The sequence below is a fragment of the Stigmatopora argus genome, chromosome 13 (assembly GCF_051989625.1).
Source record: "Stigmatopora argus isolate UIUO_Sarg chromosome 13, RoL_Sarg_1.0, whole genome shotgun sequence".
Taxonomy (NCBI): domain Eukaryota; kingdom Metazoa; phylum Chordata; class Actinopteri; order Syngnathiformes; family Syngnathidae; genus Stigmatopora; species Stigmatopora argus.
Window position 1 is genome coordinate 15,190,785 of NC_135399.1, and position 18,551 is coordinate 15,209,335.

Below are 18,551 nucleotides of genomic sequence, written 5' to 3' on the forward strand. Positions count from 1 at the left end.
TTTTTCTAGATCCGCCCCTGGAGTTGGAAGACACACACAGCCACTCTAATCAAATGCACCTGAATTGCAATCATCCATACACGCCCACACCTGGTGCATTGTAGCGAGTTGACCTTACTTGTACTTGTAATATAAAATTTGACCGCTAGAGGGCAAAAGGATATCGTTAATGCGCCAGACTTGTTTTATTTTCTTATTGTCATTGATGTGAATCATTGGCTTAGTCATACTTAATGTTAACTATACATTTCCACATTGAGTTTCATCTAAAAAGACCGAAATTCAGTCAGAAATAAGCCTGTCTAAATTGTTTGGGTCCTATTGCCCTAAATTGACTACAATACGTTCACTCATGTATAGTTAGGATTTTCTTTGCTTAAAAGTTTAAAATATTTTTTTTTTCATAGAAAAAAACCATGTATAGCAAGGATTTTTTTCATTAAAAAGTAGACCATGTATAATAAGGCTTTTTTTAAATTAAAAAATAGACCCATGTATAGTAAGGTTTTTTTTCATTAAAAAGTAGACCATGTATAATAAGGCTTTTTTAAAATTAAAAAGTAGACCATGTATAGTAAGGCTTTTTTCATTAAAAAATAGACCATCTATAGTAACTTTTTTTCATTAAAAAACAGTTTTATTTGTTAGAAAATGACCATTTATAGGGTGTTCCAAAATGTTTGACCCCATTTCGTAGGCCAATAATTTGGACAATTTTTGTTGGAATGACCTCATTTTTTTACAGTTTGTGTAGAACCGTTTCAAGTTTTGTGTGTAATGCTTGGCATTTCTATCTTTTCAGGTTAAGAAATGTTGTTCACTTCAAAAGAAAAAGCATTTTGCGTGTTCAAGTATGCTTGGACTCAAACCACGTTGGGCTTGTGGCATACTACCCTGACTAAAAAAACACCAAGTCCCTGAGAGACAACCATGTGTAGTCAAGACTTTCCAATAATGACAAGGCAAGGTGTGGCTACTTCATGGTGTAGAGCAGGGGTAGGGAACCTATGCCTCGGGGGCCACCTGTGGCTCTTTTGATGGGTGCATCTGGCTCTTTGCTAACCTGTGAGCTAAAATATGGAAATCACTGGTGACAGAACTGAGATATTACATTTAGAACTGCTTTAATCTTCTTTTTTTTTGCTTTAATCTTCTTTTTTTTTGCAGTAGACTCTTCTGGAATGCACCCTCTCATTGATTAGCAACAGCATAAGAATGTTTTAAAAATATTCAGTTTTTTCCACTTTAAAAGTGGTGAAATTACCCAAAAATTGAAAAGGCACTTGTTTACATGTATGTATTTTGACTTTTAAATTCGTAGTATGGCTCACAAGGAATAACATTTGGAAATATGAATTGTTTGTGGCTCTCTTCGTCAAGAAGGTTCCCGACCCCTGGTGTAGAGGTTTGTTCAAGTGACTGGCATGTGGGCAGGTGGGGTTTGAATCCCAGTTGGAAAACATTTTCCCTTATGATAGGTTTATTAATAGATATACTTTAATAAAAGGAGAGACATCGGAGACATAATACAGCGCCAACTTGCAAGTGAGAATCGATCCTGGCTCGTCCTCGCCACGGAGCATTCTGGAGAAAGGCATCCTCTTCTGTCCATTTAGTCGCACATAATCAAAACACTTAAGGTTATCTTATTCAAACAAGTACCTTATTTGTTTCTATATATGTGTAGTCAAGACTTTCCAATAATGACAAAGTAAAGTGTGGTAACATCATGGTGTAGAGGTTTGTTCACTTGACTGCCATGTGGGCAGCTGGGGTTCAACTCCTGGTGTGGAGTCATTTTCCCTTAAACAGAGACAACTATGTGTAGTCAAGGTTTTCCAATAATGTCAAGGTAAAGTGTGGCCTAGAGGTTAGTTCACCTGACTGCCATGTGGGCAGGTGTGGTACGATTCCCTGTTGGGAATCATTTTCCCTTAGTTATTTCTATATGTGAAGTCAACACTTTCCAATAATGACAAAGTAGAGTGTGGTCACTTCATGGTGTAGAGGTTTGTTCACTTGACTGCCATCTGGGCAGCTGGGGTTCAACTCCTGGTGTGGAGTCATTTTCCCTTAAACAGAAACAACTATGTGTAGTCAAGGTTTTCCAATAATGTCAAGGTAAAGTGTGGCCAATTTGTGGCCTAGAGGTTAGTTCACCTGACTGGCATGTGGGCAGGTGTGGTTCGATTCCCAGTTGGGAATCATTTTCCCTTAGTTATTTCTATATGTGTAGTCAACACTTTCCAATAATGACAAAGTAAAGTGTGGTCACTTCATGGCGTAGAGGTTTGTTGACCTGACTGCCATGTGGGCAGCTGGGGTTCAAATCCTGGTGTTGTTTGATGGATCACTATACTATGTAATTTAGTATATTTTTTCATTAAAATAAAGACTTAGTTCATTATACACAGCTGTGTATGATGACAATAAAGGCTTTTGAGTTGATATAAGACTAGGCTTTCATTTAGAACTATTATATTAAAAAAAGAAGGAAAAAAAAGTCGAGGGCGTTCCCTGAATTGACGTCACATTGGTGAGCCGGAAGTGAAACGGACCGGAAAAGACAATGAAAAAAAAAAAGGGATTTTGTTGACCTGTATGCTTTGTTTTGTTTGTAAACGTCTTTTCAGGTTTTTAATCGCATGATCTAAACGGCCTAATTTGGGTTAGCTCCAACCAAGACACGTTTGTTAAAGGACATGAACAGAAGTCCACCAAGAAGTTGTTGTTTTTTACGTTGGCTGATTTTTGTGTACTCGACGCATGCCGAAAAGGTAAGAAATGCTCCCGTTTTCTACATTGCTAGCTTCTATAAAGATATAGTAGTTCCACTTGCAGTCATAATATATCCAAATCGAATTGCGTTTAGTGTTTTTTAATCGTTTCAAAGATCGCACAAGGACATTAAAGAAGACTGCTCAATGATGACTTTTCCAATTTGAAATTCCTTTAAGACCATTTGTCATAAAACGAAAATCCTAATTGTGGAAAGACACTCCAGTAATATTGGTGATATCTGACGACTTGATTTATTTATTTATTTTTGGTAATGACCATGTATAGTAAGGCTTTTTTTTTCCTTAAACGGCATAGTATAGTAAACTTTTTTTTCTTAAAAAAACGACATAGTATAGAAAGGCTTTTGTGAATAAAAACGACCATGTATAGTAAGGCTTTTTTTTTTAATAAAAACGACCATAGATAGAAAGGCTTTTTTTAAATAAAAACGACCAAGTATAGTTAGGCTTTTTTCGTCAAAAACGACATAGTGTATATAGTAAGGCTTTTTTGTAAAAAAAAAAAAAAAAATGACATAGTATAGTAAGGCTTTTTTGTAAAAAAAAAAATGACATAGTATAGTAAGGCGTTTTTGTAAAAAAAAATGACATAGTATAGTAAGGCTTTTTTGTAAAAAAAAATGACATAGTATAGTAAGGCTTTTTTGTAAAAAAAAATGACATAGTATAGTAAGGCTTTTTTTAAAAAAAAACAACATAGTATGTATAGTAAGGCTTTTCTTTAAAAAAAAACGACATGGTATAGTAAGGCTTTTTTTTAATTAAAAAACGAAATAGTATAGTAAGGCTTATTTCTTAAAAAACGACATAGTATAGTATGGCTTTTTTTTAAAAACGACATAGTATATATAGTAAGGGTTTTTTTTCTTGTAAAAAAAAACAGTATAGTAAGGCTTTTGTCTTTAAAAAACGACATTGTATAGTAAAGCTTTTTTTTCTATTAAAAACGACATTGTATAGTAAGGCTTTTTTCTTTAAAAAAACGACATAGTATAGTGAAGCTTTTTTCTTTAAAAAAACAACATAGTATAGTAAGGCTTTAAAAAAACGACATAGTATATATAGTAAGGCTTTTTTTTCTTTAAAAAAACGACATAGTATAGTAAGGCTTTTTTTCTTTAAAAAACGACATAGTATAGTAAGGCTTTTTTCTTTAAAAAACGACATAGTATAGTACGGCTTTTTTTCTTAAAAACGACATAGTATAGTAAGGCTTTTTTCTTTAAAAAAAACGACATAGTATAGTAAGGCTTTTTTCTTTAAAAAACGACATAGTGTAGTACGGCTTTTTTAAATTAAAATATGACATAGTATAGTAAGGCTTTTTTCTTAAAAAAAACATAGTATAGTACGGCTTTTTTAATTAAAAAACGACTTAGTATAGTAAGGGTTTTTTTTCGTTAAAAAATGAAGGCATTATTTATAAACAAGGCTTTATTTATTAAAAAATGACATACTATAGTAAGGCTTTTTTCTTTTAAAGAACAACGTAGTATAGTAAGGCTTTTTTCTTCAAAAAATGACATAGTAAGGCTTTTTTCTTTTAAAAAACAACGTAGTATAGTAAGGCTTTTTTCTTCAAAAAATGACATAGTAAGGCTTTTTTCTTTAAAAAATGACCATTTATAGTAAGGCTTCTTTCTTGTGGTCTCTCTGACAGGATGGAGTAGGTTTGGGAGCAGCTTGCGGATGAAGCCCCGACCCGACCGGTCGCCTTCGTATTGGCTCGGTATGTGATGTCTCGCCTTGTTGCAGCGATCATAGTGCGTGTGCATAGCCATAAAAAAAAAATTTTAGAATGGAAAAAAAAAATATTTCTTATAAATCAAAGTCAAGGTCACATAATAGAACTAGAGATACTTTGCTGTCAACTTTTATTTTTATTTTTTCAGATTAGTGACAAAGGCAAAAATGGATGACTTGTGGGATGGACAGTCTTCCAACGAAAAGGTTTCCCAAACTGTGGAGAGCGAGCGAGGACACCTGAAGACAAAAAAAGTAAGTTTAAAAGACATTCATGTTGCTGTGCAGAAAATGTTTCATTTCTTTTGTTTTTCTTAGACTCACCTGCGGATGGCGGTGACGTAGGATGTCGATTTCACCAGGTGGCTGACTTGGCCTCAATAGGAGAGCACAGACTTACCATACAAAAGGTCATCGGTTGGCTTCCCCGCCTCCTCCAACTTGTCACTTTTCAGGTCAAATAAAAACCGAGTGGGCAGGACATGTTCTTTTTAGGGAGGTGGCTTATACACTTAGTCACATTCGTCGAGCGCCCTCCTACCGAAAATACTTGGCCTGTCCAAGTTTAGTGGGTGTGTGGGTGGGCCCCTTGGCGCACACAGTGGAGTATGCGCCTACCGCCGAGTGGAGGCTGGTTCGCGTCCCGCAGACGTACTCTTGGTGCCTCTCCCGCCTTCGGCGGGAGAGGCACCTGCGACATAAGATAAATTACCTTTTACTAAAAAAACCTAAAAAATAAATTTTACATTTAATCATTACATCCAGATTTGTTAAAATACTTAGCCTAAAAAATCAAAACACTTAGCCAAATTACGACCATGCTGAGTGAGTAGTAGTAGTACTCTTGGTGCCTCTCCCGCCGAAGGCGGGAGAGGCACCTGCGACATAAGACTAATTACCTTTTACTAAAAAAAACTTTACAAATTAAATTTTACATTTAATCATTACATCAAAATTTGTTAAAATACTTAGCCTAAAAAATCAAAAGACACTGGCTATTAGCTAGGACAGGACCATGCTGGGTAGGGAGGCGGCTTGCACACTTAGCCAAATTACTCGAGCGCCCTCTTACCGAAAATACTTAGCCGGTCGAAGTTTAGTGGGACGGTGGGAGGGCCCTTTACCACACACAGTAGAGCATGCGCCTACCGTCGAGTGGATGCTGGTTCGCGCCCCGCAGACGTACTCTTGGTGCCTCTCCCCGCCTTCGGCGGGGAGAGGCACCTGCGACATAAGAATAATTACCTTTTACTAAAAAAAACTTTAATAATTAATTTTACATTGAATCATTACATCAAAATGAGTTTTAAAAAATCCTAAAACACTGGCTATTAGCTAGGATTTCAAATAAGCCACCCAAAAAGTTTGATTGGACAGGACCATGCTGAGTAGGGAGGTGCCTTGCACACTTAGCCAAATTACTCGAGCGCCCTCTTACAGAAAATACTAAGCCAGTCGAAGTTTAGTGGGAAGATGGGAGGGCTGTCACGGGGTGAGGCAAGCAGGCCTTGAATTGTCGGTCGGTCGGTCAGGTGCACCCCGTTCTTCTCCTCCTGCTCCTCTTCCACGTTGTCCAATGCATCTTTCATAACACAAAGACAATTATTTCTCAACACTGCCCAAGATGACAACATTTTTGTCCTACGACGCCAATATCTTTACAGTGGCGACACGGTTTTCAACCTGGCATGACGAAGGCGGTGGCGACGTGCATCTGTCCCAACTGCTCCTGCGGCCGATCAGCGAGCTCTTCCCGACTGGACGCCGTGAATGACATAAAGGTCACGTGACCAAAGTTATGATGTTGACGGCGGCGACGACAATCGGACTTACAGATCAGTGAGGATTTGCCATCCGGCAAAGTCGTCCGCCTGCATCTGCGGGAGCCGTCCAAAAGCATGACCATGTCAGCCTCGGCTCACTGGGGCGCCGGAGACTCCTGGATGAAGGCGCAATCCGGGGTGCGCCGGTACGAATCTGTCAACAAACAAGGCAAGGCGTGAACTTGTGGGGAACATTTCCTCCATGCTGTAACTTTCATTCAACAAATATCTTGTACGTACACGAGCCTTGTGAGGATGAGCCAGAAGCCTAGATTCATTCATTAAGTATACAATATAATAAATAAAAGCCTTACTATACATGGTCATTTTTAAAGAAAAAAAAAGCCTTACTATATATACATGGTCATTTTTTAAGAAAATATGCCTTACTATACATGGTCATTTTTTCAAGAAAAAAAGCCTTACTTTACATGGTCATTTTTTTAGAAAAACACTTTACTATACATGGTCGTTTTTTAAGAAATAAGCCTTACCATACTATGTTGTTTTTTATGAATAAAAAGCCTTGTTATACATTGTGTCATGTTTTTATGGAAAAAAAGCCTTAATATACTATGTCATTTTTTAAGAAAAAAATCCTTACTATACTATGTCGTTTTTTAAGAAAAAATCCTTACTATACTATGTCGTTTTTTAAGGGGAAAAAAAGCCGTACAAAATATACTATGTCGTTTTTAAGAAAAAAAAGGCCTTACTATACTATGTCATTTTTTTACGAGAGAAAAAAGCCTTACTATACTACGTCGTTTTTTTTAAAGCCTTACTATACTATGTCGTTTTTTAAGAAAATATGCCTTACTATACATAGTCATTTTTTAAAAGAAAAAACGCTTTACTATACATATACTATGTCGTTTTTTTAAGAAAAAAACCTTACTATACTATGTTGTTTTTTTCTGAATAAAACTTGTTATACATTGTGTCATGTTTTCACGAAAAAAAGCCTTACTATACTATTTGTTTTTTCCGGAAAAAAAAAAGCCTAACTACTATGTCATTTTTTAAGAAAAAAAGCCTTACTATAGTTTGTCGTTTTTTTTTTCAAAGAAAAAGCCTTACTATACTGTCGTTTTTTTAAAGAAAAAAGCCTTACTATACTATGTTGTTTTTTAAAGAAAAAAGCTTCACTATACTATGTCGTTTTTTTAAGAAAAAAGCCGTACTATACTATGTCGTTTTTAAGAAAAAAAAGCTTTACTATACTATGTCGTTTTTTAAAGAAAAAAGCCTTACAAAGCTGTCGTTTTTTAAAGAAAAAAGCCTTACTATACTATGTCGTTTTTTTTAAGAAAAAAACCTTACTATACTATGTCGTTTTTTAAAGAAAAAAAAGCCATACTATACATGGTCGTTTTTTTAAAGAAGGCCTCACTATACTATGTCGTTTTTTTTAAAGCCTTACTATACTATGCCGCTTTTTAAGAAAAAAAAACCTTATTATACTATGTCGTTTTTTTTAAAAGCCTTTCTATACTATTTCGTTTTTTTAAAGCCTTACTATACTATGTCGGTTTTTTTTTTAAAGCCTTACTATACTATGTCGTTTTTTAAGAAAAAAGCCTTACTATAGTATGTCCTTTTTTAAAGAAAATAAGCATTACTATACTATGTCGTTTAAAATAAGCCTTACTATATACTATGTCGTTTTTTACGAGGAAAAAAAAGGCTTACTATACATGGTCATTTAAAAAAAAACCTTACTATACATGGTCATTAAAAAAAAGCCTTATTATACATGGGGGGTTCGAATCCAGGTCAGCCCACCTGTGTGGAGTTCTTCCCAGGCCTGCATGGCTTTTCTCCAGGTACTCCTGTTTCCTCCCACATTTCAAAGGTGAATGGTTGTCCGTCTCCTCCGCCACCGGTTCAGGGTGTCCCGAAGTCAGCTGGGATAGGCTCAGGCACCCTCCGCGACCCTTGTGAGGACAAAGCGGTTCAGAGAATGAATGAACAATCAAAGTTGGTCTCATTTCATCAGGCTATCAAGTTAGGTGACGCTTGTTCGGTTCTCACGGACCGCCATTGTGCCTTGTGAAATTCACCTGCTGTTGAAATCGGCGTTTCAAATTGCAATCAATAAGATTTCATGTCAAAATAGCTCAGTACGTATCACTCATCCGTCGTTCGTCTTTTTTTTAGGATGGGCAACACCGTCAATAGACAAAATACGAATTCTAGCTCTCGTGCAAACCTTTAAAAGTTCATCATGGACGGGACAGAAGTCCCTTCGTGTGTATCCTCGAGTGAGCGAATGTATTTGTCACAAAAAGTCCACTTACAAATAAGCCTTGTTAGAGGTCGGTCGCTTGTTTCCTTTTTCGGTTTCCTCTTCCATCGACTTTTGCATTCTTTTTCTATGAATGATGCTTCTTCATCTGTGACCTAAACAACGGTCTTTGTCGACAATTGAGCAACTCGTGTTGTTGGTATAAGTCATGGCTCAAAAGAAATAAGCCAAGTATAGGCTCGACACATGGTCACCGTCGCACGTCGATGACGTCAGGTGCTGTGCTCCAATACGATTTCGTCTGAGTTCTTTGGGACATTTCTATATTAATACGACTGGCGGCCATCTTTTGTGTGTCCCCTTACGGGCCCAAGTCAGCCCTTTGCTATGTGGCATTGGGTCGACTCGCTGGTTGCCATTATATAACGGCGACAACGCTTGATGAATTCACACGGGGAATAGGTCAAACTGTGTTATTGAGACAGTTTCTTGATGTCTTTGAAAAGAAGAGGGGGGAAAGACAGAATCCCGAGAGTTAGACAGCGTTAAGGAAAGGCTCCGTCGACGGCGATGGACGTCCCATCTTGAGCTCAACAGATTGGACGTCTAGCGTCGTCAATGGCGGCGCAGAGTAAAGAGCGGCGCTGGTTACAATTGGTCAATTGAAAGCCCAAGATCGGACATTTTTCTATGCTTCTGCCGTCAATTTCAATGACTTCAGACACGGGGGGCTCACCTGGGGTTTCAATGACTTCTGACACGGGGGGAGCTCTTGAAGGGGAGGGGACTGCAGAGAAGGTTGGTGTCGTTTTCAAGCAATTTACTAGTTGGACACCTAGGATCTACAGTTTTTTGTATAGTAAGTAAAAATTGCTTTCTACTCCACAGGACCAACCGGGAATTAATCCATGACACCAGAGCTGCTCCCACATGCTAAGCAATCACCCCAACCCCAACCCCAACCCCAGATATAAAATCATATTTTTTTTTAATCAATTTTTTTCTGTGTTTTTAGTTCAAAAATCATTTTGTAAAATCTAAAAATATATTTAAAAAAGCTAAAATAAACATTGTTTTAGATCTATAAAAAAACTGAATATTCAGGGCTTTTAATCCAGTTCTTTTAATCCATTTATAAAAAAAAAATGTAAATATTATATCTAAAATGCTTTTTTTCATGAAGAAAGACCTATTTTTTATTCAAAAACATAGCCTTTTTTGTCTCCATTTTGACCGAATCTCAACAGCATCGTGTAGACGTCACTCATTTCACAGCTCAGCGTGTGTTTATCCGTGTTAAACGTGGTTTTATTGTCACAGTGTCGCTGTGGAAATCCAAAAACAAGTCAGTCTGACCCAAATTGGCCGAGGTTAAACGCGCGAGTTTTATCAGCCGTTTATCAGCGCTTGTGGAGGTCAGCGGACCCCGTGACAAGTGTGTCAGTTGACGGCGCTGAAGAACAACAGTCGAGGGAGTTGCTTTTAGAAAAATAGTTTATAAAACAAATAAGTTAAGCCATGTAACACAGTGACGGCTTTATACATCACGCCCATGGCAACACAAAGCATTCACACTAACAGATTCCTTTTCAGTGAGCACCTTTCCTTGGTCCGTTAAAAGACTCGTAGTCCGTCCGTCCGTCCCTCCGTCGGGCGACCGGGAGGGGCGACTACCCGGAGACGGACCCCGGCGTGGCGGCGCTGGCGTTGCTGGCGGTGGGCTCACTTCCCGTAGAACATCTCCATGAGCACCTCCTCGATGTTGACGCTCCCGATGATGGGCTTGAAGAAGAGCTGGGCCACCACCGAGGGGCTGATGGACCTCAGCATGGACAGGGCGATGAGCAGCTTGGCGAAGCGCGTGGCGTCCTCGCGGTGTATCAGCCGCACGTGCTCGTTGAGGGCCTGCTGGGCCTCGCGGCGCAACGACTGGATGTACGGCAGGCAGCGGAGACCCTCCACGTCTGAAAGCACAAGGAAAGCCTAAGTTTGGACTCTTTCTGTCAATCAAGATGAGACCTTCGTCTTTTAAACCTGGATGTGATTGGAAAAGCAGAGCAATCCATACTTTTGGTAAATCCCACACACCTGATTTGGAGGATACAAAGTACCGATGGGGTACTTTGGAGATTTATCACGTCGTCTTTTTTTCCGGACAGAGTTAGCCAGAATGAGCGACACAAAATTTGGATCTCATAAATAAAGCTACATAATCCAATATGATGAATTGAGCTCTCTCAATGGTAATTTTCTTGACTTGTAGGAAGAAGAAAGTCTTCTGTAAAGTTTGTTTCACTAGTATAAATATACCGGGTGGTTTTTTTTAACAATGGAGTGTTTCAATTATTTAAAATTGTCTTGATTGTAATTAACTTGTTTGTTTCACGAGTGTAAATATGTATTTTCCAGGATGATTGTGTTATTTACAGCCATTGACATTTATAGACAAGATTGACTGGTGTTTTGACACTGGTTATGCTGGTACAGAAAGCAGCATTTATATCAATCAACAAGGCAGCCATGTTATTATTCCTAGTATTAATTATTATTGCAGTTCTGCCCAAGAAATGCATAAAGAAGACTACATTATTTCAAATTGTGGCTTAAAAACAACTAAGCATATGGGTGCTTTTTGTAATGATTATTTGTATTTGCTGTGTTTAGTAAAAGTGATCATTAAAATTTCAAGTGAACTTTGTGTTGTTGTTATTGTTGTTTTTTTGCTGGACTTACCCGGGTTGAAGAGGACCGCTCCCTTCAGGTAGGCGTACTCCTTGGTGCTGATGTCCACGCTCCAGCACTTCTTCAGGAAGCCTTTAATGACTTCGATGTCGGTCAAGGCCACGCCGGCTCCCCCGCTCGGACTCGGGGCGCCCACGCCGAGCGCCGCCGTCGTCGTGGCCTCGCTCTGGTTCCGCTCTCGATCCCGGTCCGGGCTCCGGGGCGCCCCGGTGAGGATCCGCTGCAACATGCTGGGCTCCACCGTCTCGGCGGTGTCAAAGTCCACGCGGTCTTGCGCCAAACCCAGCACCAGGAGGGGCGCCCAGGCGCTTCGGATCAGGACCACCTGCTCGTCCTCGGGGAGCTCCCTGAAGCAGGGCACATTCTTGACGAAACGCAGCGTCTTGACCAGGATGGCGGACGCGGCTTTGCACGTCACCTGAGGGGAGCGCAGGACCCCGCGGCGCCGCGTGGCCCCGCAGGAGCACGTCGCCGCTCGGTGCGGCTCTTGACTCCGCCACGTCGGACCGGAGGAGGACGAGGACGAGGAGAGGACGGCGGGAGAGGCGCCGCTTCCGCGGCCGTAGAGTAAGTCGTGGAGCCTCTCGTGCTGCTCTCGCTCCTCTCGGTCACTCTTGAGAATGCTGTAAAGGATGCTGGTTCCGCCGTTGTCGGCGCGGCGGAGGCTGGCTCCCCGACAGCGGCAGCTCTCCGGCGTCGTGGCCATGACCGCCGGCCGGAGAGCGGGGGCGCCTCTCTGGCGGAGGTCAGCGTGGAGGAGGCGAGGCGCTCTTTTGTCGGGGAACTCCGGGAAGCGCGGCGGCCCCTGAACAGAGCAGAAAGACGGCGGGCGTGAGCAGTTCACTCTCCGAAAGGGAGCTCCCGTGTGAGTGGTAGAGCCAGCCGGCACTTTTCTCCCAACCCTTGCTCATTCCGCCTCCCCCGCAGGCACCACCCTCTCTCTTTCCTTCTCTCTCGCTCGAGTGGGAGCAATTGCGCGCAGTCCGTGCCAATGACCATTTCGACCACCCTCTCAAGTTGTCCAAGAAATCTGCCTATGAAGACTCGACAGTGCTACTCTCCTCTACTTACAAATATTCGTTCCTGAAGTACTTTGCTGACTTTTCCTAAGTCGAGACACATTTGAAAAAAAAAAACATGCCCAATACTACCCCAGAAACCCTTCAAAAATGAGAAAAGTATACCTACTTTGTGTGGAATATCTGCAAAAAAATACAGGAAAATGATTTATTGAGCCATTAAAATGAATTAAACTTGCAAAGACATTTCCCTTTGTGGGGGAATTGTGAGCGGCAGCTCAGTAAACATAGAACTTCAAATTATGTCACATTTGCCAAATATCAATGCACGGTAGCCAGAATTAAGGGTCTTTGAGATATGGCAAAACTTACCCATTTGTTTTGAGGTGAAAACCAGTCAGAAAGCTACGGCCAAAGCAGAATGATGATGCCAAAGTCCTAAGAAAGGAAAGTGGAGCATATTACGGTGGTTATGAAATAGTTACAGTGCCTTCTTGTGAGTCAAAGGATGGACTATAAAATCTTACCGCTGGTCTACAAACACTTGGTGGCCTTGGAACAAAATGCATTCCTGATTGGTTCGCCCTTTACAAAGAAAGGAGACCCCTAAGGTCGTCTGGAACCGGTCTGCTGCCTGCTCCAAGAATAACAAGCAAGCATTCCGTTATAATATGCTTCTCACCTCTTGGACAAGTTACCTGAAGTGAGCTTCAATCGTTAGCGTACGCATGATTACATAGTTCAAGTTTCAAGTTGTGACATTGGTTGTTTGATTCTTTTTTTTGGTGTTGTCTCTATGTTTTAATTCTTTTCTTGTCTTTAACTTATGAATTTTTTTTTATTCTGATGTAAAGCACTACCTTGTATTGAATTGTGCGATACAAATAAAGTTGCTTCACTATATTACAACTAATCTTGCCATTCTTTGGAATTTTGTTGAGGAAAGTTCCAGGAAATTAATTCCCATAGATTGAAAAAATGTTTTTTGATTGGTGTGGGTGAAATTTGCTCGACTCTGCCATTACCTCCGCAGCTTGAGAATTCAACCGTCGCGCCGTCCTCGGGACCACCAAAGCCGGTCTACAACGTCCAATCACCAAGATTTGCACCTAAAACGAACGCAGTGTTTAAAAACAAGACTTCAAAGTCCTTCAACTTTTTGCCACCCGAGTTCTCGAGGCCTCGTCGTGAAAAACAAGTCGTTGGATTTAACAAGAGTCTTTAAAGTCAAGTAGGTAGAGGTTAGTTCATAAAGCAAACTCATTAAAGAGTAGTCCTCAGAGCAGAGTCCTTAAAGTCCAGGTCCATTCTTTCCTGGGCATTGCCTTGACACGCCGTCGGCGTTGTTCATCAGGCGGGGAGCGGGTCCCCCAAAAATATAGGGCGCTGACAGATCTGAAGGCTTAATTATTTTAGGGACAATTTATACCATTTTCCGCAAGAAAGAGGCTGGAAGAAGCGAGCCGCGAAGGCCGGCCGACAACCTTGACTCGGACGTGGCGATATTGATTTAACGGAGAAAACAGGAGCCGGTGAATTATGATGTCATGACTCAGTGCTCTCCTTGCCTTTGTCACTAAAGAGGAATGAGGAGCTGCGGTGGGAGGGAGGGACGGACAGACGGGGGAGGAAAAGACAGGAAGACGGCTCGGGATAAAGCAGATGAATTAGCGTTTTACTCTAATTGCCCCTCCGAGGGTGCGCTGCCTCAACTTTGAAAGTGAGGAATGATCCTAACCCGTAGAAGCAAAAATGTGCGGGATTGATCGTCGATTCGTCTCGGGTCCAAAAGGACAGACTGTTGGTTTGGTTTTGAAGACGCTAAGAAAAAGAATAGCGAGGGACGGGTTGGACACAGGTCCCCACGAAAAGGGACAGAAAAGAATTTGTCAGGGAATTAGATGCGAATGATGAATCCCGTTGTGATGTCACAACCAGAATTGGCAAAAAAAGGGGCATTCCCTGAAGGTTTAACATGGTAAAAAAAAGATAGATTTCAGGGCCAAATTTGTTTTTACATGTAAAATTACATGAGTGAAATTATTTTCCTTTTTTACGTTCGCAGGGGGGTGCTGGAGCCTATCCCAGCTGACTCCGGGGAGCCAGAGGCGGGGAACAACCTGAACTGGTGGCCAGCCAATCGCAGGGCACAATGAGACAAACAACCAACCACTCATAACTAAGGGCAATTTAGAGTGTCCAATCAGCCTACCATGCATGTTTTTGGAATGTGGGAGGAAACCAGAGTACCCGGAGGAAACCCACACAGGCCCGGGGAGAACATGTACATTTTCACACAGGTGGACGTGACCTGGATTTGAACCCAGGACCCCAAAGCTGTGAGGCGGACGCACTAACCACTCACCCCACCGGGCCGCCCCTGAAAAAAAAAAAAAAAAATTTTTTTAAATAATATATATATATATATATATATATATATAATAAAAATTCAATCTTAACAAATTAGCACTGGCTTGATGGTAGAGAGCGGTAAAAAAAATATGTTGTTGGTGTACATACTTATTTAAACTCACTAAGTAATTCAGACACATTGAAAAAGGCTCAAACCAAACCCAATTATCAGGCAGTGCTACAACTATCCTTATCGAAAATGTGGTTTAACTTCAAGCGACCGCTCCGGTTTTCTAACCTCACTGTAACGTGCACCCCAAATGAAAAGATTTCGACGGTAGCAAAAGTGAAAGACCGGAGCTAAAGCGGGTCGGCGAAAGCCAGCATGTGGTCCGGTGCCCGTGTCAGACGTTACGCAAGGAACTCGTTGGCTTTTGTATAATAAGGCCACGCGAACATTTCACTCACGCGCCAGCGAAAGCTTTTACGTCCCGTCGCCCGTCGGCAAAGGTCGACGCTATGAAAGAAGCTGTCGCGGGAAAAAAAAAGGTTTCTAGCAAGGCGCTTGGCGGCGCATTGTCCCTCTCGATGAATATCTTTGTATTGATTGAGCCGGCGGGAGAAAGCGGCGAGCTTCTTTCACATGTTTATATCAAGGCCGCGGCGGGATAAACAGCCTTCAGTCAGTTCCTCTCTCGCGGCGCTCAAGGCAGCACTTATAAAAAAAAAACTGCGGTCTCAAGGAGAGATGACAGGATGTCTTGTTGCAAACACGCTGCCACCAAGAGGAGCACATGGACTTTTGAATCGTGTACTACATCGGTTTAAGTGTACTTTTTGGCTTTGGGGAGACGGCTACTGTTTTGTTTTACTCGGAGGGAGAAAGGCTCGATGATCAGATTGATCAGGCCTGAGGGAAAGTAACAACGCGCAAACACTAAATGGCGTCTTTCTGAAAAGCCGCAATGAAAGTAAGCCGTTTTGGGAAGGATTTTGAATACACTAATATTTCCCCATTTCCATTTGTTTAATTCCAACACATTTCAAATATTTAAAATAATAATGATAAAAAAAATTTTTAGAAAAGCTTAAATTAATAGTTTTAATAGTGTTTTTTTTAGAAAAGCTTAACTTAATAGTTTAAATAGGTTTTTTTTTAGAAAAGCTTAACTTAATAGTTTTAATAGTTTTTTTTTTTTAGAAAAGCTTAACTTAATACTTTTAAGAGTTTGTTGTGTTAGAAAAAACTTAACTTAATAGTTTTAAGAGTTTTTTTATTTTAGAAAAGCTTAACTTAATGGTTTTAAGAGTTTTTTTTGACATTTTTTCTTAGCATTTTAGATGGCGACCTTATTTCCATGATATCCAATTAGGGAAAATGTTTGGAATTCAAAATAACAGGAAAGTCCTCAATTTTAACGTCACGCCAAAAAGTGTCTTGTCGTCGAGCATCCTCAGTCAGTTAAAAAGTAATTGGTCATAATTTAGTCTCGATTTGAAAAAGATACGTGCCTTTTCCCCACCATCGAACCCTCGCTTTAATTTTTTTTCTTTTCTCCCTCACCCCGCGCACTTGTATAGCACTCAGCCTTTCTGGACGCCGGTGACCTCAGCGTGGAATATTAGGAGGTCGACGTGACCAAAAAGACGACGGCTCCCTGGCACGGTCCCGGCGGCTCGGCCTTGGGAAGGAACGCCAGGTTTTATTTTTCCTTTCCTCCGGCTTTGACACCCACATAACACGTGAGAGCGGCATAAGAGGACAACTTTGTATGATTCAAGGCTTTGCATTAAATGGCTGCCCCTGCAAAAGTGTTGCGGAGCATTGTTTGTTGATTTGTTGGGCTCTCTTCTGGCGGTCGCTATGGCAACTGCCTCCATTTTCTCTCATTGCGCCGGTCGACATAAAGGAGCGTGTCCTTGTCTCCATAATAGTTACAAATTGAATACTGCGCTTCTCAAGGACTCGTGTCAACGACTTACAGCACAGTGAAAATGTGTTTGTGCATTAGAGACGACCGGCTGAATAAAAAACAACTTAACGGCAACTTTTCGGAACTTTTTAAATGAACCTTCTTTGTATTTTAAATAGTTTCCATCTGAAAATAGTAAAGACGCCAATTCCATATTAAGTGGGAGTATTAAAGTGTTTGTATCAATGAAACTGCCTTTTTGATTGAGTCTGTACTAGAACAGGTGAAATTAGCAGAAAGTTAAAGCTAATTTTTTTCCGGTTCAAACCTTTTTGCAGGGAAGAAAACCTGATGTTTTGAAATCTAATCATTTATTGTCTGAATTAAAACTAGGATTTTTTTACTGGTACTCTTTTGGTTTATTTTACAAACAAAAAGGACTATAGTTTGTGGCTCAGTAAAGTCCAGTCTATCAAATTCATTAAAGAGGGCCTTAAAAACGTATTCATCTTGAAATTAATTGTGTTGATCCGACAGGACCAAAAAAAAGCGAACTTTCCTGGTGTGAACAGGCCTCACGACACACAAACACACAAACATGAAACCCTAAGAGAAGAAGCAATTCACCTCGATGAGGTAACTAAGTGCAAAATTTCAGTGGGTATTTTACATAGTGAACCGCTATACTCCTCCCTGTGATTCTAATGTAAAAGCAAAGTCTCCCTCGCAGGCCACAGCACTAACAAAAAGAGGTGGGACACTGCAGATGTAACGTCCTTGATGTGCTCTGTGGTGAGCATATGCTACGGGGACGTCAGCTAATTAGTCAAGGTTGAATAAAACCCCGGGATGTGCGTGCGTGTTAGTGTGCGTTCACCAAGGTCAAACTCATGAGTGGAATTCATAACGCAATGAGCTACGAGCCCGAGACTGCCAATTTGGATTCAGTCGTCCCCCAACTCGCTTTTTCAATTTCCAACATCTTTCAATAAACATACAAATCCACGCTAAATCCCAAAATATTCATTTATCTGGAGGGGGTGAATAAAAAATGAGTTTTAGACGTGGTGATTCGAATTCCACTATGGTGAGACTCTAAATATATGATATAATGTTGTCAAAGAATTAAAAAAATAAATGTTCAAGACTAAGACAGATCAATAACTATTGAAATGTTATAATAGGAGTCATTTATGTCACGGTATGGGTCGGTGGAAAACAGTAGTCGACACTCGTTGACTTTATGGTGCAATGAGTCGCAATGTTGTTTGGGTTTCAATGTCGTTGTTGACAACTTATCATTAGCAACCAGTCATTTGTCATTTGGTCAAATAGGCTTCAGTCAAATGTTACAATCAAAACAAGAGAACAAGCTACTTACCGGTTAGTCCAATTCCCTCGCTGGTCGGGCGGAACAAAATGGAGGCTTATATGAGAAGTTTTTGTGTTGAAGCAATTTCCTACAGAAAACACATCAATCATTATAAACAACTAAAACACTGACTGCTACAGAAATATAACAAAAACAGATGAAAAAGTCAGTCCTTCCTCTATGTGACTTTGGCTTCCAATGGTGAACATATGATTAAAACTGATTTTTTGGGGTTATTTTACAAAGAAAAACATTACAGGTCGAAGTTCAGTCAAGCTCAATCTGTCAAATTCAGTGAGTACCTGCTGAAATGATATTGGAACTGCAACACATACCGTATGTTGCTGTTTAATATACCCCCCAATTTAATATACCTGGGTATATTAAACGGCAGGGGTATATTAAATGGCGCACAAATGGGAAGGTACAATCCACTACGCACTCTATGCCGTGACGGGGTGCATCAACGTTTTGCAGACTAAAACTACTTACTTCTCAGGTTAAAACTACTTACTGCTGAATAAAGTCTGACTTGGAA

General features: G+C 40.5%; 1 protein-coding gene and 2 long non-coding RNA genes across 6 annotated transcripts; 1 reads left to right on the forward strand and 2 right to left on the reverse strand.

Moving 5' to 3' along the window:
• The first annotated feature begins 2,531 nt into the window (after positions 1-2,531).
• Positions 2,532-6,901, forward strand: LOC144087218 (uncharacterized). 3 transcript variants are annotated; one of them, XR_013304665.1, is made up of 5 exons: positions 2,532-2,777; positions 4,462-4,530; positions 4,694-4,799; positions 4,863-4,999; positions 6,209-6,901. It is a non-coding gene; the product is annotated as an uncharacterized LOC144087218 (long non-coding RNA). The 3 variants fall into 3 exon arrangements; XR_013304666.1 differs by having other exon boundaries at positions 2,533-2,777; positions 4,863-4,954; XR_013304664.1 differs by lacking the exon at positions 6,209-6,901 and having other exon boundaries at positions 2,535-2,777; positions 4,863-5,025.
• Positions 4,659-8,825, reverse strand: LOC144087216 (uncharacterized). 2 transcript variants are annotated; one of them, XR_013304663.1, is made up of 8 exons: positions 8,668-8,825; positions 8,153-8,304; positions 6,378-6,521; positions 6,228-6,301; positions 5,423-6,126; positions 5,086-5,235; positions 4,869-4,991; positions 4,659-4,784 (listed from the first exon to the last, which is right to left on the reverse strand). It is a non-coding gene; the product is annotated as an uncharacterized LOC144087216 (long non-coding RNA). The 2 variants fall into 2 exon arrangements; XR_013304662.1 differs by having other exon boundaries at positions 4,869-5,235.
• Positions 8,826-10,091: 1,266 nt separating this feature from the next.
• Positions 10,092-12,767, reverse strand: nr0b1 (nuclear receptor subfamily 0, group B, member 1). The gene is made up of 4 exons (XM_077617106.1): positions 12,749-12,767; positions 12,546-12,559; positions 11,349-12,162; positions 10,092-10,579 (listed from the first exon to the last, which is right to left on the reverse strand). Exons 1-4 carry the CDS (start codon positions 12,750-12,752, stop codon positions 10,338-10,340), a joined length of 1,074 nt encoding a protein of 357 aa, XP_077473232.1. The 5' UTR covers positions 12,753-12,767; the 3' UTR covers positions 10,092-10,337.
• Positions 12,768-18,551: the final 5,784 nt, after the last annotated feature.

Excerpts from the sequence above, each read along its gene's own strand:
- nr0b1 (XM_077617106.1), bottom strand. Across the intron at positions 10,580-11,348 it reads AGCGGTCCTCTTCAACCCGG|ACGTGGAGGGTCTCCGCTGC; the intron begins GTAAGTCCAGCA and ends TTGTGCTTTCAG.